Below are 19,361 nucleotides of genomic sequence, written 5' to 3'. Positions count from 1 at the left end.
GTTAGTTAGTGTTTTTTGGTGGTTGGTTAGTGTTTTTTGGTGGTTGGTTAGTGGTTTTTCGTGATTGGTTAATGTTTTTTGGTGGTTAGTTAGTGTTTTTTGGTGGTTAGTTCGTGTTTTTTGGTGGTTAGTTCATGTTTTTTGGTGGGTGGTTAGTGTTTTAGTGTTAGATAAACAGTAAATTGCCTTAGAGCTAAACAAACTGTTTAAATAACTTTAACTAACATGGCGGGACAGCTGGGGCCTGTCCCATACACATCCTGTACCCTGTGGGAACTCCAGAACACTTTGTGTGTCCTGGAAAACCACATGTGCTGGAATTGCCGCCGACTGCTGGAGCTCGAGCTCAGAGTTTCTGAGATTGACAGGTGGCTGGTGTCACGACAGGGCATACAGGAAGCTGAGAGTTTCGTAGATAGCATGTTTCAGGAGGTGGACACCCAGCAGCTACCGAGATTTCAGGCAGAGAGGGAGTGGGTGACCAACAGTCAGACCAGGAGGGACAGGCAGGCAGTACAGGAGTCCCCTGGGAGTGTGGCGCTCACTAACAGGTATTGAGTGTGAATCCCAGTGAGGGTGTTAACACCTCGGGGGGAGTGCAGTCAGGAGCCAATCCACAACATCGTGGGAGACTCGGCTGCACAGGGGGCAAAAGAAATGCAGTGAAGTGTAGAAATGCAGAACTCATAGGGGATTCGATAGTCAGGGGGACAGACAGGCGTTTCTGTGACCGCCGACGTGAGACCCACAGGGTGTGTTACCCCCCTGGTGTCGGGGGTAAAGGACGTCACGGAGAGGGTGCAGAATATTCTGTGGGGGGAAGGGGAACAGACAGAAGTCGTGGTCCATGTGGGAACCAACGACATAGAAAAGGGTCGAGGTCCTGGGGTCAGAGTTTCAGGAGCTGGGGAGGAAGTTAAAAAGCAGGAACTCAAAGGTAGTAATCTCTGGATTACTCCCAGTGTCACACGCGAGTGAGTACAGGAATAGGAAGATAAGGCAGGTTAATGTGTGGCTGGAGAGATGGTGCAGGAGGGAGGGCTTCAGATTCTGGGGCATTGGGACCAGTTCTGGGGGAGGTGGGACCTGTACAGGACGGACGGGTTGCACCTCAACAGGGCCGGGACCAATGTCCTCGCGGGGAGGTTCACTAGTGCTGTGAGGGGGGTTTAAACTAATTTATCAGGGGGATGGGCACCAGGATGTAGCATTGGGAAGGAGAAACAAGGGGCACAGAGGATTGGGAGAGACAAATAGAACTTGAGTTCAAGAAAGCGGCTCACCACCACCTTCTCGAGGGCAATTAGGGATGGGCAATAAATGCCGGCCTCGCCAGCGACGCCCACATCCCATGAACGAATTTTTAAAAATTCAGAAATCGGAGGGATCAGAAAGGGGGCAAATGTGAGGCAGTGTGAGGTGAGATTGGAGGGCATTCCCATAAATGCACGGAGTGAGGTGAATAAGGTCAGTGAGCTGCAGGATTAAGTCGCCACACGGGACTGTGATATAGTGGGAATAACAGAGACCTGGCTCAAAGAAGGGGAGGATTGGGAACTTAATATTCCCGGATACAAGATATTCAGGAAAGATCGGGAAGGAAAGAAAGGAAAGAAAGGAGAGGGGGTGGCAGTGTGGATCAAAGAAACTATTACAGCACTGGAAAGGGATGATGTCGTTGAGAGTCAAAGACAGAATCTATTTGGTGAGAATTAAGGAACAATCGAGGATCTATTACACATTGCTGCAGGAGTTCCTCAGGGCAGTGTCCTAGGCCCAACCATCTCCATCTGCTTCATCAATGAACATTCCCTCCATCATAAGGTCAGAAATGGGGATGTTCGCTGATGACTGCACAGTGTTCAGTTCCATTCGCAACCCCTCAGATAATGAAGCAGTCCGAGCCCGCATGCAGCAAGACCTGGACAACATCCAGGCTTGGGCTCATAAGTGGCAAGTAACATTCGCGCCAGACAAGTGCCAGGCAATGACCATCTCCAACAAGAGAGAGTCTAACCACCTCCCCTTGATGTCCAACGGCATTACCATCGCCAAACCCCCCACCATCAACATCCTGGAAGTTACCATTGACCAGAAACTTAACTGGACCAGCCACATAAATACTGTGGCTACAAGAGCAGGTCAGAGGCTGGGTATTCTGCGGCGAGTGACTCACATAGAAATATAAAAATACGAGCAAGAGAAGGCATTTGGCCCTTCAGGCCTGCTCCGCCATTCAAAATGATCATGGCTGATCGTCTAACTCAGTACCTTGTTCCCGCTTTTTCCCCAAATCCCTTGATCCCTTCAGCACTAAGAAATCTATCTATCTCCTTCTTGAATATATTTAATGACTTGGCCTCCACAGCCTTCTGTGGTAGAGAATTCCAAAGGTTCACCACCCTCTGAGTGAAGAAATTCCTCCTCATCTCGGTTAGTGTTAGTGAGGGATCACTTTGGGACCAGTGATCATAATTCCATTAGTTTTAAGATAGCCATGGAGAATGATAGGTCTGGCCCAAAAGTTAAAATTCAAAATTGGGGAAAGGCCAATTTTGATGGTATTAGACAGGAACTTTCAGAAGTTGATTGGGAGAGTCTGTTGGCAGGCAAAGGGATGTCTGGTAAGTGGGAGGCTTTCAAAAGTGTGTTAACCAGGGTTCAGGGTAAGCACATTCCTTATAAAGTGAAGGGCAAGGCTGGTAGAAGTAGGGAACCTTGGATGACTCGGGAGATTGAGGCCCGAGTCAAAAAGAAGAAGGAAGCATATGACATGCATAGGCAGCTGGGATCAAGTGGATCCCTTGAAGAGTATAGAAATTGCCGGAGTAGAGTTAAGAGAGAAATCAGGAGGGCAAAAAGGGGACATGAGATTGCTTTGGCAGATAAGGCAAAGGTGAATCCAAAGAGCTTCTACAAATACGTAAAGGGCAAAAGAGTAACTAGGGAGAGAGTAGGGCCTCTTAGGGATCAACAAGGTCATCTATGTGCGGAACCACAAGAGATGGGTGAGATCCTGAATGAATATTTCACATCGGTATTTACGGTTGAGAAAGGCATGGATGTTAGGGAACTTGGGGAAATAAATAGTGATGTCTTGAGGAGTGTACATATTACAGAGAGGGAGGTGCTGGAAGTCTTAACGCGCATCAAGGTAGATAAATCTCCGGGACCTGATGAAATGTATCCCAGGACGTTATGGGAGGTTAGGGAGGAAATTGCGGGTCCCCTAGCAGAGATATTTGAATCATCGACAGCTACAGGTGAGGTGCCTGAAGATTGGAGGGTAGCAAATGTTGTGCCTTTGTTTAAGAAGGGCGGCAGGGAAAAGCCTGGGAACTACAGACCAGTGAGCCTGACATCTGTAGTGGGTAAGTTATTAGAGGGTATTCTGAGGGACAGGATCTACACGCATTTGGAGAGGCAGGGACTGATTAGGAACAGTCAGCATGGTTTTGTGAGAGGAAAATCATGTCTCACGAATTTGATTGAGTTTTTTGAAGGGGTAACCAAGAAGAGAGATGAGGGCTGTGCAGTAGACGTGGTCTACATGGACTTCAGCAAAGCCTTTGACAAGGTACCGCATGGTAGGTTGTTACATAAGGTTAAATCTCATGGGATCCAAGGTGAGGTAGCCAATTGGATACAAAATTGGCTTGACGACAGAAGACAGAGGGTGGTTGTATTGGGTTGTTTTTCAGACTGGAGGCCTGTGACCAGCGGTGTGCCTCAGGGATCGGTGCTGGGTCCGCTGTTATTTGTTATTTATATTAATGATTTGGATGAGAATTCAGGAGGCATGGTTAGTAAGTTTGCAGATGACACCAAGATTGGTGGCATTGTGGACAGTGAAGAAGGTTATCTAGGATTGCAACGGGATCTTGATAAATTGGGCCAGTGGGCCGATGAATGGCAGATGGAGTTTAATTTAGATAAATGTGAGGTGATGCATTTTGGTAGATCGAATCGGGCCAGGACCTACTCTGTTAATGGTAGGGCGTTGGGGAGAGTTATAGAACAAAGAGATCTAGGAGTACAGGTTCATAGCTCCTTGAAAGTGGAGTCACAGGTGGATAGGGTGGTGAAGAAGGCGTTCAGCATGCTTGGTTTCATTGGTCAGAACATTGAATACAGGAGTTGGGATGTCTTGTTGAAGTTGTACAAGACATTAGTAAGGCCACACTTGGAATACTGTGTACAGTTCTGGTCACCCTATTATAGAAAGGATATTATTAAACTAGAAAGAGTGCAGAAAAGATTTACTAGGATGCTACCGGGACTTGATGGTTTGACTTATAGGGAGAGGTTGGATAGACTGAGACTTTTTTCCCTGGAGAGTAGGAGGTTAAGGGATGATCTTATAGAAGTCTATAAAATAATGAGGGGCATAGATAAGGTCGATAGTCAAAATCTTTTCCCAAAGGTAGGGGAGTCTATAACGAGGGGGCATAGATTTAAGGTGAGAGGGGAGAGATACAAAAGGGTCCAGAGGGGCAATTTTTTCACTCAAAGGGTGGTGAGTGTCTGGAACGAGCTGCCAGAGGCAGTAGTAGAGGCGGGTACAATTTTGTCTTTTAAAAAGCATTTGGACAGTTACATGGGTAAGATGGGTATAGAGGGATATGGGCCAAGTGCAGGCAATTGGGACTCGCTTAGTGATATAAACTGGGCGACATGGACATGTTGGGCCGAAGGGCCTGTTTCCATGTTGTAAACTTCTATGATTCTATAATTGGCAGACCCCGTATCCTGAGACTGTGACCCCTGGTTCTGGACTCCCCAGCCATCGGGAACATCCTCCCTGCATCTAGTCTGTCTGGCCCTGTTAGAATTTTATATGTTTAGATGAGATCACCTCTCATTCTTCTAAACTCTAGTGAATATAGGCCTAGTCGACCCAATCTCTCCTCATATGTCAGTCCTGCCATCCCAGGACTGATCCCACCTCCTGACTCCCCAAAGCCTTTCCACCATCTACAAGGCACAAGTCAGGAGTGTGATGGAATACTCTCCACTTGCCTGGATGAGTGCAGCTCCAACAACACTCAAGAAGCTTGACACCATCCAGGACAAAGCAGCCCGCTTGATTGGTACCCCATCCACCACCCTAAACATTCACTCCCTTCACCACCGGCGCACAGTGGCTGCAGTGTGTACCATCCACAGGATGCACTGCAGCAACTCGCCAAGGCTTCTTCGGCAGCACCTCCCAAACCCGCGACCTCTACCACCTCGAAGGACAAGGGCCGCAGGCACATGGGAACAACACCACCTGCACGTTCCCCCCCAAGTCACACACCATCCCGACTTGGAAATATATCGCCGTTCCTTCATCGTCGCTGGGTCCAAATCCTGGAACTCCCTTCCTAACAGCACTGTGGGAGAACCTTCACCACATGGACTGCAGCGGTTCAAGAAGGCGGCTCACCACCACCTTCTCAAGGGGCAATTAGGGATGGGCAATAAATGCTGGCCTCGCCAGCGACATCCACATCCCATGAATAAATAGAAAAAACACTACTGGGTGTATATTATATTCCCCAAATAGTGGGAAGGAGATAGAGGAGAACATTTGCAGGCAAATTACGGAAAGATGCAAGAACTATAGAGCAGTGATAATGGGGGACTTCAATTATCCCAATATAGACTGGGATAGTAACAGTGTAAAGGGCCAAGAGGGGGTGGAATTCCTGAAATGTGTTCAAGAACTTTCTGGAACAGTGTTTCCAGTCCAACCAGGAAGGACAGTACTGGATCTAGTCCTGGGGAATGAAGTGAGGCAGCTGGGGCATGTTTCAATGGGGGAGCATTTTGGAAACAGTGATCACAATATCATCAGGTTTAGAATAGTTATGGAAAATGACAAGGAACAATCAAATATGAAAATGCTTAACTGGAGGAGGGTAAATTTCAGTGAGTTAAAAAGGGACCTTGCTCTGGTGGATTGGAATCAAAAATTGGTGGCAAAACAGTAATTGAACGATGGGAGGCCTTCAAGGAGGAGATGATTCGGGTTCAGACCAGCCACATTCCCACGAGGGGGAAAGGAAGGGCATCCAAAGCCAGAGCTCCCTGGATGCCTAAAGATATAGAGATTAATATGAAACATAAAAAGGAGTCTTATGATGAATGTAAGGTTCATAATACAGTAGAGAACCAGACTGAATACAGAAAGTACAGAGGAGATCGCAAAAAGGGAATAAGAGGGGCAAAGAGAGAGAATGAGAATAGATTCGCGGCTCACATAAAAGGGAATCCAGAAACCTTATAAACATGTAAATAGTAAAAGGGTCGTCAAAGGAAGGGTGGGGCCGATTAGGGACAAAAAAGATCTTCTTGTGGAGACAGAGGGCGTGGCTGAGACACCAAATGAATATTTCACATGGGTCTTCACTAGAGAAGAGGATGCTGCCATTGTAACTGGAAAGGAGGAGGTAGCAGCGATATTGGAGAGGATAAAAATAGATAAAGAGGAGGGACGTAAAAGATCAGCAGTACTCAAAGTAGAAAAGTCACCCGGTCCGGATGGGATGTATCCCAGGTTACTGAGGGGAGTAAGGGTGGAAATTGCGGAGGCTCTGATCACAATCTTCCAATCCTCCTTAGATATGGGGACGGTGCCGGAGGACTGGAGGATTATAAATGTTACACCCTGTTCAAAAAAGGGGAGAGAGATAAAACCCGGCAATTACAGGCCAGTCAGACTAACGTCAGTGGTGGGGAAACTTTTAGAGACAATAATCCGGGACAGAATTAATTGTCACTTGGAAAAGTCTGGGATAATAAATGAAAGTCAGCACGGATTTGTTGAAGGAAAATTGTGTTTAACTTGATTGAGTTCTTTGATGAAGTAACAGAGAGGGTTGATGAGGGGAGTGCGGTTGATGTTGTGTATATGGACTTTCACAAGACATTTGATAAAGTGCCACATAATAGACTTGTTCACAAAATTAAAGCCCATGAGATTAAAGGGACAGTGACAGCGTGGATACAAAATTGGCTCAGGGACAGAAAGCAGAGAGTAGTGGTGAACGGTTGTTTTTCAGACTGGAGGGAAGTTTACAGTGGTGTTCCCCAGGGGTCAGTATTAGGACCACTGCTCTTTTTGATATATATTAATGACCTGGACTTGGGTATAGAGGGGATAATTTCAAAGTTTGCAGATGACACAAAACTTGGAAATGTAGTAAACAATGTGGAGGATAGTAACAGACTTCAGGAGGGCAGAGACAGACTGATGAAATGGGCAGACACATGGCAGATGGAATTTAACGCAGAGAAGTGTGAAGTGATGCATTTTTGTAGGAAGAATGAGGAGAGGCAAAATAAACTAAATGGTACAATTTTAAAGGGGGTGCAGGAACAGAGAGACCTGGGGGTGAATGTACACAAATCATTGAAGGTGACAGGACAGGTTGAGAAGGCTGTTAAAAAAGCATACGGGATCCTGGGCTTTATTAATAGAGGCACAGAGTACAAAAGCAAGGAAGTTCTGCTAAACCTTTATAAAACACTGGTTAGGCCTCAGCTGGAGTATTGTGTTCAATTCTGGGCACCGCACTTTAGGAAAGATGTGAAGGCCTAAGAGAGGGTGCAGAGGAGATTTACTGGAATGGTTCCAGGGATGAGGGACTTCAGTTATGTGGATAGATTGGAGAAGCTGGGGTTGTTCTCCTTAGAACAGAGAAGGTTAAGGGGAGATTTGATCGAGGTGTTCAAAATCATGAAGGGTTTTGATAGAGTAAATAAGGAGAAACTGTTTCCAGTGGCAGAGGGTCAGTAACCAGAGGACACGGATTTAAGGTGATCGGCAAAAGATCCAGAGGGGAGATGAGGAAACATTTTTTACGCAGCGAGTTGTTCTGATCTGGAATGCGCTGCCTGAAAGGGCGGTGGAAGCAGATTCAATAATAACTTTCAAAAGGGAATTGGAGAAATACTTGAAGGGAAAAAATTTGCAGGGCTATGGGGAAAGAACAGGAGTGGAACTAATTGGATAGATCTTTCAAAGAGCCGGCACAGGCACGATGAGCTGAATGGCCTCCCCCTGTTCCTATCTAGACGTCTTTAACAGTGATGAATTTATTGCCCATCCCAAATTGCCCTTGAGAAGGTGGTCGTGAGCCGCCTTCTTGAACCGCTGCAGTCCGTGTGGTGAAGGTTCTCCCACAGTGCTGTTAGGAAGGGAGATCCAGGATTTTGACCCAGCGCCGATGAAGGAACGGCCGATATATTTCCAAGTCAGGATGGTGTGTGACTCGGAGGGGAACGTGCTGAACCAGACCGTTCGTAACCTTGGCGTTCTACTTGACCCTGAGATGAGCTTCCGACCCATATCCGCTCCATCACCAAGACCGCCTACTTCCACCTCCGTAACACCGCCCCGTCTCCACTCCCACCTCAGCTCATCTGCTGCTGAAACCTTCATCCGTGCCTTTGTTAATTCTAGACTCGACTATTCCAATCCTCTCCTGGCCGACCCCTCTGTAAACTCCAGCTCATCCAAAACCCTGCTGCCTGTATCCTATCTCACACCATGTCCCATTCACCCATCACCCCCTGTGCTCTCTGACTTACATTGGCTCCCGGTCCGGGAATGCCTTGATACTAAAAATCTCATCTTTATGTTCAAATCCCTCTGTGTCCTCGCCCCCCCCTCTCCCTATCTCTGTAACCTCCTCCAGCCCTACAACCCTCCGAGAACTCTGCACTCCTCCAATTCTGGCCTCTTGCATATCCCCCGATTTTCATCGCTCCACCATTGGCGGCCGTGCCTTCAGCTGCCTGGGCCCCAAGCTCTGGAATTCCTCCCTAAAACCTTTCCGCCTCTCTCTCCTCCTTTAAGATGCTCCTTAAAACCTACCTCTTTGACTAAGCTTTTGGTCACCTGTCCTAATATCTCCTTATGTGGCTCAGTGTCAAATTGTTGTTTGAACCTCTCCGCCATTCAATCAGATCATGGCTGATCTTCAACCTCAACTCCACTTTCCCGCCCGATCCCCATATCCCTTGATTCCCCCAGAGTCCAAAAATCTATCGATTTCAGCCTTGAATATATTCAATGACTCAGCATCCACAGCCCTCTGGGGTAGAGAATTCCAAAGATTCACAACCCCCTTGAGTGAAGAAATTCCTCCTCATCTCAGTCCTAAATTGCCGACCCCTTATCCTGAGACTATCCCCCCTGGTTCTAGACTCTCCAGCCAGGGGAAGCAGCCTCTCAGCATCTACCCTGTCAACTCCCCTCAGAATCTTATACGTTCCAATGAGATCACCTCTTATTCTTCTAAATTCCAGAGAGTATAGGCCCATTCTACTCAATCTCTCCTCATAGGACAACCCTCTCATCCCAGGAATTAATCCAGTGACCCTTCGTTGTACCACCTCTAAGGCAAGTACATCCTTCCTTAGATAAGGAGACCAAAACTGTACACAGTACTCCAGGTGAGGTCTCACCAAAGCCATGTACAATTGTAGTAAGACTTCCTTACTCTTGTACTCCAACCCACTTGCAATAAAGGCCAACATGCCATTTTCCTTCCTAATTGCCTGCTGTACCTGCATGTTAACTTTTGTACCTGCATGTTAACTTTCTGTGTTTCTTGTACGAGGACACCCAAGTCTCCTCTGAACACCAACATTTAATAGTTTCTCACCATTTAAAAAATATTCAGTTTTTCTATTCTTCCTCCCAAAGTGAATAACCTCCCATTTCCCCACATTATATTCCATCTGCCATCTTCTTGCCCACTCACTTAACCTGTCAATATCCCTTTGCAGACACCTTGGGCTCGATTTTACAATGGTGGAGGGTTGGCAGCAGTGGGGGGGTTTAGTGTAGGTGCGCCTGGCAAACCTGAATAAATAAAACTTACTGACCGACGCGATTGCGATGTAATTGATGGTGATTAAAGTTCTTTCCGAGTTTCACAGCCGGCAGCCCCCGATTGACAGGTTGGCTGCCGACAGGAGCTACAACGCTGAGGGGAGGGGGGTGAGAAAGAGAGAGAGAGAGAGAGACGTCATCCAGTGCTGGAATAGAAAGTGAAGGATGCTGAAGATCAGGGGGAGAGAGGGAGATCGGGGGGAGAGGAGAAGATCGGGGGGAGAGGGGATGATCAGGGGGGGGAGGAGAAGATCGGGGGGAGAGGGGAAGATCAGGGGGGAGAGGGGAAGATCAGAGGGGGAGAGGGGGAGATCGGGGGGGGAGAGGGGAAGATCAGGGGGGGGAGGAGAAGATCGGAGGGGGAGAGGGGGAGATCGGGGGGGAGAGGAGAAGATCAGAGGGGGAGATCGGGGGAGGAGAGCGGGAGATCGGGGGGGAGAGGGGGAGATCGGGGGGGGGAGAGGGGGAGATCAGGGGGGGAGAGGGGGAGATCAGGGGGGGGAGAGGGGGAGATCGGGGGGGGGAGAGGGGGAGATCAGGGGGGGAGAGGGGGAGATCGGAGGGGGAGAGGGGGAGATCGGAGGGGGAGAGGGGGAGATCGGGGGGAGAGGGGGAGATCGGAGCGGGAGAGGGGGAGATCGGGGGGGAGAGGGGGAGATCGGGGGGGAGAGGAGAAGATTGGAGGGGAGAGGGGGAGATCGGGGGGGGGAGAGGGGAGATCGGGGGAGATCGGGGGGGTAGAGGGGGAGATCGGGGGGGGGGAGATCGGGGGGGGGAGAGGGGGAGATCGGGGGGGAGATCGGGGGGGGAGAGGGGGAGATCGGGGGGGGAGATCGGGGAGGTAGAGGGGGAGATCGGGGGGGGGAGATCGGGGGGTAGAGGGGGAGATCGGGGGGGGGAGAGGGGGAGATCGGAGCGGGAGAGGGGGAGATCGGGGGGGAGAGGGGGAGATCGGGGGGGGAGAGGAGAAGATTGGAGGGGGAGAGGGGGAGATCGGGGGGGGGAGAGGGGAGATCGGGGGGAGATCGGGGGGTAGAGGGGGAGATCGGGGGGGGAGATCGGGGGGGGGAGAGGGGGAGATCGGGGGGGAGATCGGGGGGGGAGAGGGGGAGATCGGGGGGGGGAGATCGGGGGGGTAGAGGGGGAGATCGGGGGGGGGAGATCGGGGGGGGAGAGGGGGAGATCGGGGGGGGAGAGGGGGAGATCGGGGGGGGAGAGGAGAAGATTGGAGGGGGAGAGGGGAGATCGGGGGGGGAGGGGGGGAGATCGGGGGGGGAGATCAGGGGGGGGAGAGGTACGTCGGAGAGGGAGACATTGGATATTGGAGCAGGGTGCAAGGATAGGTTGATTTTATGTTTGAACTTTGTGCAATGATTTTTTATTTAATTTATTTTGTTTGTTTTTGCCTGATCCGGCCCTGGTTTCACCGGGTGTGAATCGGAGGCTGTGGGAAAGCCACCCGGGGAAGTTAAAAATCGTTTAAACTATCGACGACTTCAGAAACAAAGTACCTGAAACACCTCAATGAGGTACATGTGGTTCTTTAACGATGATCCTGACGGATTTAATTGCTGGCGGGACTTCTGGGTTTATGAGGTGACTGCGCGCACAGTCGTGTCTGTGGAACTCGGCGGGCTGGAGCCGGCTTCTGATCCCGCGGGGGATTTGCACCACTGTCGCCCACCCCCCATCCACCCCCAGCCCCCCCTCCCGCCCCCCCGTCTCCCCCCGTCCCCCCCCGGCCCATCCCCCTCCGCCCCCCGCAGAAATTGGACATGAATTTAGATTTGAGGTTAGGATCAGATCAGCCATGATCTTATTGAATGGCGGAGCAGGCTCGAGGGCCGATTGGCCTACTCCTGCTCCAATTTCTTATGTTCCCTCCATCATAAGGTCAGAAATGGGGATGTTCGCTGATGACTGCACAGTGTTCAGTTCCATTCGCAACCCTCAGATAATGAAGCAGTCCGAGCCCGCATGCAGCAAGACCTGGACAACATCCAGCTTGGGCTCATAAGTGGCAAGTAACATTCGCGCCAGATAAGTGCCAGGCAATGACCATCTCCAACAAGAGAGAGTCTAACCACCTCCCGTTGACATTCAACGGCATTACCATCGCCGAATCCACCACCATCAACATCCTGGGGGTCACCATTGACCAGAAACTTAACTGGACCAGCCATATAAATACTGTGGCTCCAAGAGCAGGTCAGAGGCTGGGTATTCTGCGGCGAGTGACTCACCTCCTGACTCCCCAAAGCCTTTCCACCATCTTCAAGGCACAAGTCAGGAGTGTGATGGAATACTCTCCACTTGCCTGGATGAGTGCAGCTCCAACAACACTCAAGTAGCTCGACACCATCCAAGATAAAGCAGCCCGCTTGATTGGCACCCATCCACCACCCTAAACATTCACTCCCTTCACCACCGGTGCACAGTGGCTGCAGTGTGTACCATCCACAGGATGCACTGCAGCAACTCGCCAAGGCTTCTTCGACAGCACCTCCCAAACCCGTGACCTCTACCACCTAGAAGGACAAGAGCAGCAGGCACATGGGAACAACACCACCTGCACGTTCCCCTCAAAGTCACACACCATCCCGACTTGGAAATATATCGGCCGTTCCTTCATCGTCGCTGGGTCAAAATCCTGGAACTCCCTTCCTAACAGCACTGTGGGAGAACCTTCACCACACGGACTGCAGCGGTTCAAGAAGGCGGCTCACCACCACCTTCTCAAGGGCAATTAGGGATGGCAATAAATGCCGGCCTCGCCAGCGACACCCACATCCCATGAATGAATTTTTTTTTAAATGGGGGAAATTATAATGGGGAACAAAGAAATGGCAGAACAATTAAACTCATGCTTTGGTTCTGTCTTCACAAAGGAGGACAAGTGTTAGGGAACCAAGGGTCTGGTGAGAGGGAGGAACTGAAGGAAATCATAATTAGTAAAAAAATAGTGCTCGGGAAATTAATGGGGCTAAAGGCTGACAAATCCCCAGGGCCTGATAATCTACATCCCAGAGTACTAAAGGAAGTGGCCCTGGAAATAGTGGATGCATTGGTGATCATCTTCCAAAATTCTATAGACTCTGGAACAGTTCCTACAGATTGGAGGGTGGCAAATGTAACCCCACTATTTAAAAAAGGAGGGAGAGAAAAAACAGGGAATTACAGACCAGTTAGCCTAACATCAGTGGTGGGGAAAATGCTAGAGTCTATTATAAAAGATGTGATAACAGAACACTTGGAGGGCATTAACGGGATTGGACAAAGTCAGCATGGGTTTATGAAAAGGAAATCATGCTTAACAAATCTACTGGAGTTTTTTGAGGATGTAACTGGTAGAATAGATCGGGGAGAACCAGTGGATGTGGTGTACTTGGATTTTCAGAAGGCTTTTGATAAAGTCCCACACAAGAAGTTAGTGTGCAAAATTCAAGCACATGGGATTGGGGGTAATATACTGGCATGGATTGAGAATTGGTTGACAGACAGGAAACAGAGAGTAGGAATAAACGGGTCTTTTTGCGGGCAGTGACTAGTGGGGTACCGCAGGGATCAGTGCTTGGGCCCCAGCTATTCACAATATATATCAATGATTTGGATGAGGGAACTAAATGTAACATTTCCAAGTTTGCAGACGACACAAAGCTGGGGTGGAATGTGAGCTGTGAGGAGGATGCAAAGAGGCTCCAATGTGATTTAGACAAGTTGGGTGAGTGGGCAAGAACATGGCAGATGCAGTATAACTTGGATAAATGTGAGGTTATCCACTTTGGCTGTAAAAACAGAAAGTAAGATTATTATCTGAATGATGATAGATTGGGAAAAGGGGAGGTGCAACGAGACCTGGGTGTCCTTGTACACCAGTCGCTGAAAGTGAGCATTCAGGTGCAGCAAGCAGTTAGAAAGGAGAATGGTATGTTGGCCTTCATTGCAAGAGGATTTGAGTACAGGAACAGGGATGTCTTACTGCAGTTATAAACAATTTTACAACACCAAGTTATAGTCCAGCAATTTTATTTTAAATTCACAAGCTTTCGGAGACTTCCTCCTTCCTCAGGTAAATGTTCAGGATCTCCTTGAAGCCTACGCATTTATACATATAGAACAATACATGGTGTTTACAGACTGCCCCTGCAACTGCCCGTTGCCAAGGCAATCACCGTGTTCAGACAGAGAGGTGTCACCTGCAGAACCCCCGAATACACATTCAACAAAAAACAAACAGGGAAAAAAAACAGAGAAGAAAAACAGAGAGAGGCAGAAACATCCGGAAGGCAGAGAGAGCCAGCAAATGACCCATTATATTAAAAACAGATAACATTTGTTCGCTGGTGGGGTAACGTGTAGCGTGACATGAACCCAAGATCCCGGTTGAGGCCGTCCTCATGGGTGCGGAACTTGGCTATCAATTTCTGCTCGACGATTTTGCGTTGTCGTGTGTCTCGAAGGCCGCCTTGGAGTACGCTTACCCGAAGGTCGGTGGATGAATGTCCATGACTGCTGAAGTGTTCCCCGACTGGGAGGGAACCCTCCTGTTTGGCGATTGTTGCGCGGTGTCCGTTCATCCGTTGTCGCAGCGTCTGCATGGTCTCGCCAATGTACCATGCTCTGGGGCATCCTTTCCTGCAACGTATGAGGTAGACAACGTTGGCCGAGTCACAGGAGTATGAACCATGCACCTGGTGGGTGGTGTCCTCTCGTGTGATGGTGGTATCTGTGTCGATGATCTGGCATGTCTTGCAGAGGTTACCGTGGCAGGGTTGTGTGGTGTCGTGGACGCTGTTCTCTTGAAAGCTGGGTAATTTGCTGCGAACGATGGTCTGTTTGAGGTTGGGTGGCTGTTTAAAGGCGAGTAGTGGAGGTGTGGGGATGGCCATAGCGAGGTGTTTGTCCTCATTGATGACATGTTGAAGGCTGCGGAGAACATGGCGTAGTTTCTCCGCTCCGGGGAAGTACTGGACGACAAAGGGTACTCTGTTGGTTGCGTCCCGTGTTAGTCTCCTGAGGAGGTCTATGCGATTTTTTGCTGTGGCCCGTCGGAACTGTCGATCGATGAGTCGAGCGTCATATCCCGTTCTTACTAGGGCGTCTTTCAGCGTCTGTAGGTGTCCATCGCGTTCCTCCTCGTCTGAGCAGACCCTGTGTATTCGCAGGGCCTGTCCATAGGGGATGGCCTCTTTGACGTGGTTAGGGTGGAAGCTGGAAAAGTGGAGCATCGTGAGGTTGTCCGTGGGCTTGCGGTAGAGTGAGGTGCTGAGGTGCCCGTCTTTGATGGAGATTCGTGTGTCCAAGAAAGAAACTGATTCTGAGGAGTAGTCCATGGTGAGCTTGATGGTGGGATGGAACTTGTTGATGTTATCGTGTAGTCTCTTTAGTGATTCCTTGCCGTGGGTCCATAGAAAGAAAATGTCGTCGATGTATCTGGTGTATAGTGTTGGTTGGAGGTCTTGCTGGCTCTCTCTGCCTTCCGGATGTTTCTGCCTCTCTCTGTTTTTCTTCTCTGTTTTTTTTCCCTGTTTGTTTTTTTGTTGAATGTGTATTCGGGGGTTCTGCAGGTGACACCTCTCTGTCTGAACACGGTGATTGCCTTGGCAACGGGCAGTTGCAGGGGCAGTCTGTAAACACCATGTATTGTTCTATATGTATAAATGCGTAGGCTTCAAGGAGATCCTGAACATTTACCTGAGGAAGGAGGAAGTCTCCGAAAGCTTGTGAATTTAAAATAAAATTGCTGGACTATAACTTGGTGTTGTAAAATTGTTTACAATTGTCAACCCCAGTCCATCACCGGCATCTCCACATCATGACTACCATCGACACCACAAACTGCCGGCTCACAGTGGAAAGGATATCCAAGAAGATCGCGCATTTAGACACAGACATCAAGTTTTTACAGAGCTGCAAGAAAGCAGACAAGATCCCGAAAGGACTCCAGATCACGAACCCACTCAAGTCCACATACAACTCGGATTACGCTGAGAGACTCTGCCGCCGTACCTCTCGCACACTCCGCAACCATCTCGTACACCAACTCTACAGCAGACGCCGCAACCTCGAAACCAAGATAGAGTCCATACTCTCAACCTGTACTCAGGACACAGCAGACCAGCTACGTTATACCGCCAAACAGACGAGGCAACGGAACTACGCTGCCTACATGAAAACCAAGAGCAGGAAGCTTGAGAAACTCGGCATCACCACCAGCATCGACCAAGCTTCCCCTGGTACCACGGTTGCAACCACAGGGAAGTCTATTGTCAATTTATCCGACCACACCCTTCAACCAGACGAAATCGAAGTTCTCAGCCGAGGGCTCAATTTCTGCCCCACTACCAAAATGGACCCGACTAGTCTCGCGGCGGACACAGAGGAATTCATCAGGAGAATGAGGCTCCGGGAATTCTACCACAAACCCCAAGATTTCAGCAGCGAACCCAATGAGACAATCAACGATCCGGAACAGCAGACAGAGGGATCCGCGGTACAGCAACCGAAGAGGAAAGAGTCAAACTGGACTCCTCCGGAGGGTCGCTGCCCTCAGCTGGACATGTATGCTCAAGCTGTCAGGAAATGCGTCAATGCCAGATTCATCAGCCGCACTCAGAAGACAGTCCAGAATGTCACCCGAGCACAACGCAACACCATCAACGCTCTCAAGACCAACCGCAACATCGTCATCAAACCAGCGGACAAAGGAGGAGCCATAGTCATACAGAACAGAACAGACTATTGCAAAGAAGCATACCGACAACTGGACAACCAGGAACACTACAGACGGTTACCCGCAGATCCGACCAAAGAACACACCCACCAGCTCAACAAACTGATCAAGACCTTCGATCCAGACCTTCAAAGCATCCTACGCACTCTCATCCCACGTAATCCCCGCGTGGGAGACTTCTACTGCCTCCCAAAGATACACAAAGCCAACACACCCGGACGTCCCATCGTATCAGGCAACGGAACCCTGTGTGAGAACCTCTCTGGATACATCGAGGGCATCCTGAAACCCATCGTACAGGGAACCCCCAGCTTCTGTCGCGACACTACAGACTTCCTACAAAAACTCAGTACCCACGGACCAGTTGAACCAGGAACACTTCTCACCACGATGGACGTCTCGGCACTATACACCAGTATCCCCCACGATGACGGCATCGCTGCGACAGCATCAATACTCAACACCAACAACAGCCAATCTCCGGAAGCCATCCTACAACTCATCCGCTTCATCCTGGATCACAATGTCTTCACCTTCGATAACCAGTTCTTTACCCAAACACACGGAACAGCCATGGGGACCAAATTCGCACCCCAATACGCCAACATTTTCATGCACAAGTTCGAGCAGGACTTCTTCACTGCACAAGACCTCCAACCAACACTATACACCAGATACATCGACAACATTTTCTTTCTATGGACCCACGGCAAGGAATCACTAAAGAGACTACACGATAACATCAACAAGTTCCATCCCACCATCAAGCTCACCATGGACTACTCCTCAGAATCAGTTTCTTTCTTGGACACACGAATCTCCATCAAAGACGGGCACCTCAGCACCTCACTCTACCGCAAGCCCACGGACAACCTCACGATGCTCCACTTTTCCAGCTTCCACCCTAACCACATCAAAGAGGCCATCCCCTATGGACAGGCCCTGCGAATGCACAGGGTCTGCTCAGACGAGGAGGAACGCGATGGACACCTACAGACGCTGAAAGACGCCCTAGTAAGAACGGGATATGACGCTCGACTCATCGATCGACAGTTCCGACGGGCCACAGCAAAAAAATCGCATAGACCTCCTCAGGAGACTAACACGGGACGCAACCAACAGAGTACCCTTTGTCGTCCAGTACTTCCCCGGAGCGGAGAAACTACGCCATGTTCTCCGCAGCCTTCAACATGTCATCAATGAGGACAAACACCTCGCTATGGCCATCCCCACACCTCACTACTCGCCTTTAAACAGCCACCCAACCTCAAACAGACCATCGTTCGCAGCAAATTACCCAGCTTTCAAGAGAACAGCGTCCACGACACCACACAACCCTGCCACGGTAACCTCTGCAAGACATGCCAGATCATCGACACAGATACCACCATCACACGAGAGGACACCACCCACCAGGTGCATGGTTCATACTCCTGTGACTCGGCCAACGTTGTCTACCTCATACGTTGCAGGAAAGGATGCCCCAGAGCATGGTACATTGGCGAGACCATGCAGACGCTGCGACAACGGATGAACGGACACCGCGCAACAATCGCCAAACAGGAGGGTTCCCTCCCAGTCGGGGAACACTTCAGCAGTCATGGACATTCATCCACCGACCTTCGGGTAAGCGTACTCCAAGGCGGCCTTCGAGACACACGACAACGCAAAATCGTCGAGCAGAAATTGATAGCCAAGTTCCGCACCCATGAGGACGGCCTCAACCGGGATCTTGGGTTCATGTCACGCTACACGTTACCCCACCAGCGAACAAATGTTATCTGTTTTTAATATAATGGGTCATTTGCTGGCTCTCTCTGCCTTCCGGATGTTTCTGCCTCTCTCTGTTTTTCTTCTCTGTTTTTTTTCCCTGTTTGTTTTTTTGTTGAATGTGTATTCGGGGGTTCTGCAGGTGACACCTCTCTGTCTGAACACGGTGATTGCCTTGGCAACGGGCAGTTGCAGGGGCAGTCTGTAAACACCATGTATTGTTCTATATGTATAAATGCGTAGGCTTCAAGGAGATCCTGAACATTTACCTGAGGAAGGAGGAAGTCTCCGAAAGCTTGTGAATTTAAAATAAAATTGCTGGACTATAACTTGGTGTTGTAAAATTGTTTACAATTGTCAACCCCAGTCCATCACCGGCATCTCCACATCATTACTGCAGTTATACAGGGCCTTGGTGAGACCACATCTGGAGTATTGTGTGCAGTTTTGGTCTCCTTATCTGAGGAAGGATGTCCTTGCCATGGAGGGAGTGCAACGAAGGTTTACCAGACTGATTCCTGGGATGGCAGGACTGACATATGAGGAGAGATTGGGTCGACTAGGCCGATATTCACTAGAGTTTAGAAGAATGAGAGGTGATCTCATCAAAACATATAAAATTCTAACAGGACTAGACAGACTAGATGCAGGGAAGATGTTCCCGCTGGCTGGGGAGTCCAGAACCAGGGGTCACAGTCTCAGGATACGGGGAATGCCATTTAGAACCGAGATGGGGAGAAATTTCTTCACTCAGAGCGTGGTGAACCTGTGGAATTCTCTACCACAGGATGCAGTGGAGGCCAAGTCATTAGATGTATTCAAGAAGGAGATAGATATATTTCTTAATGCTAAAGGGATCAAGGGATATGGGGAAAAAGCGGGAACAGGGTACTGAGTTAGACGATCAGCCACGATCATTTTGAATGGCGGAGCAGGCCCGAAGGGCCGAATGGCCTACTCTTGCTCCTATTT

At 49.5% G+C, this 19,361-nt stretch overlaps 1 protein-coding gene across 1 annotated transcript in view; it reads left to right on the top strand.

Moving 5' to 3' along the window:
• The first annotated feature begins 225 nt into the window (after positions 1-225).
• LOC137311558 (potassium voltage-gated channel subfamily H member 2) overlaps positions 226-19,361 on the top strand; it is a 143,498-nt gene continuing 124,362 nt past the window's right edge. Inside the window, exon 1 of the mRNA XM_067978684.1 lies at positions 226-487. Within this exon, the coding sequence (XP_067834785.1) occupies positions 226-487 (262 nt within the window). The remainder of the gene's footprint in view (positions 488-19,361) is intronic.

This window comes from Heptranchias perlo, unplaced genomic scaffold (genome assembly GCF_035084215.1).
Source record: "Heptranchias perlo isolate sHepPer1 unplaced genomic scaffold, sHepPer1.hap1 HAP1_SCAFFOLD_356, whole genome shotgun sequence".
Lineage (NCBI taxonomy): Eukaryota > Metazoa > Chordata > Chondrichthyes > Hexanchiformes > Hexanchidae > Heptranchias > Heptranchias perlo.
The sequence above is the reverse complement of the archived record's forward strand: the minus strand, read 5'-3'. Positions and strand labels throughout refer to the sequence as shown.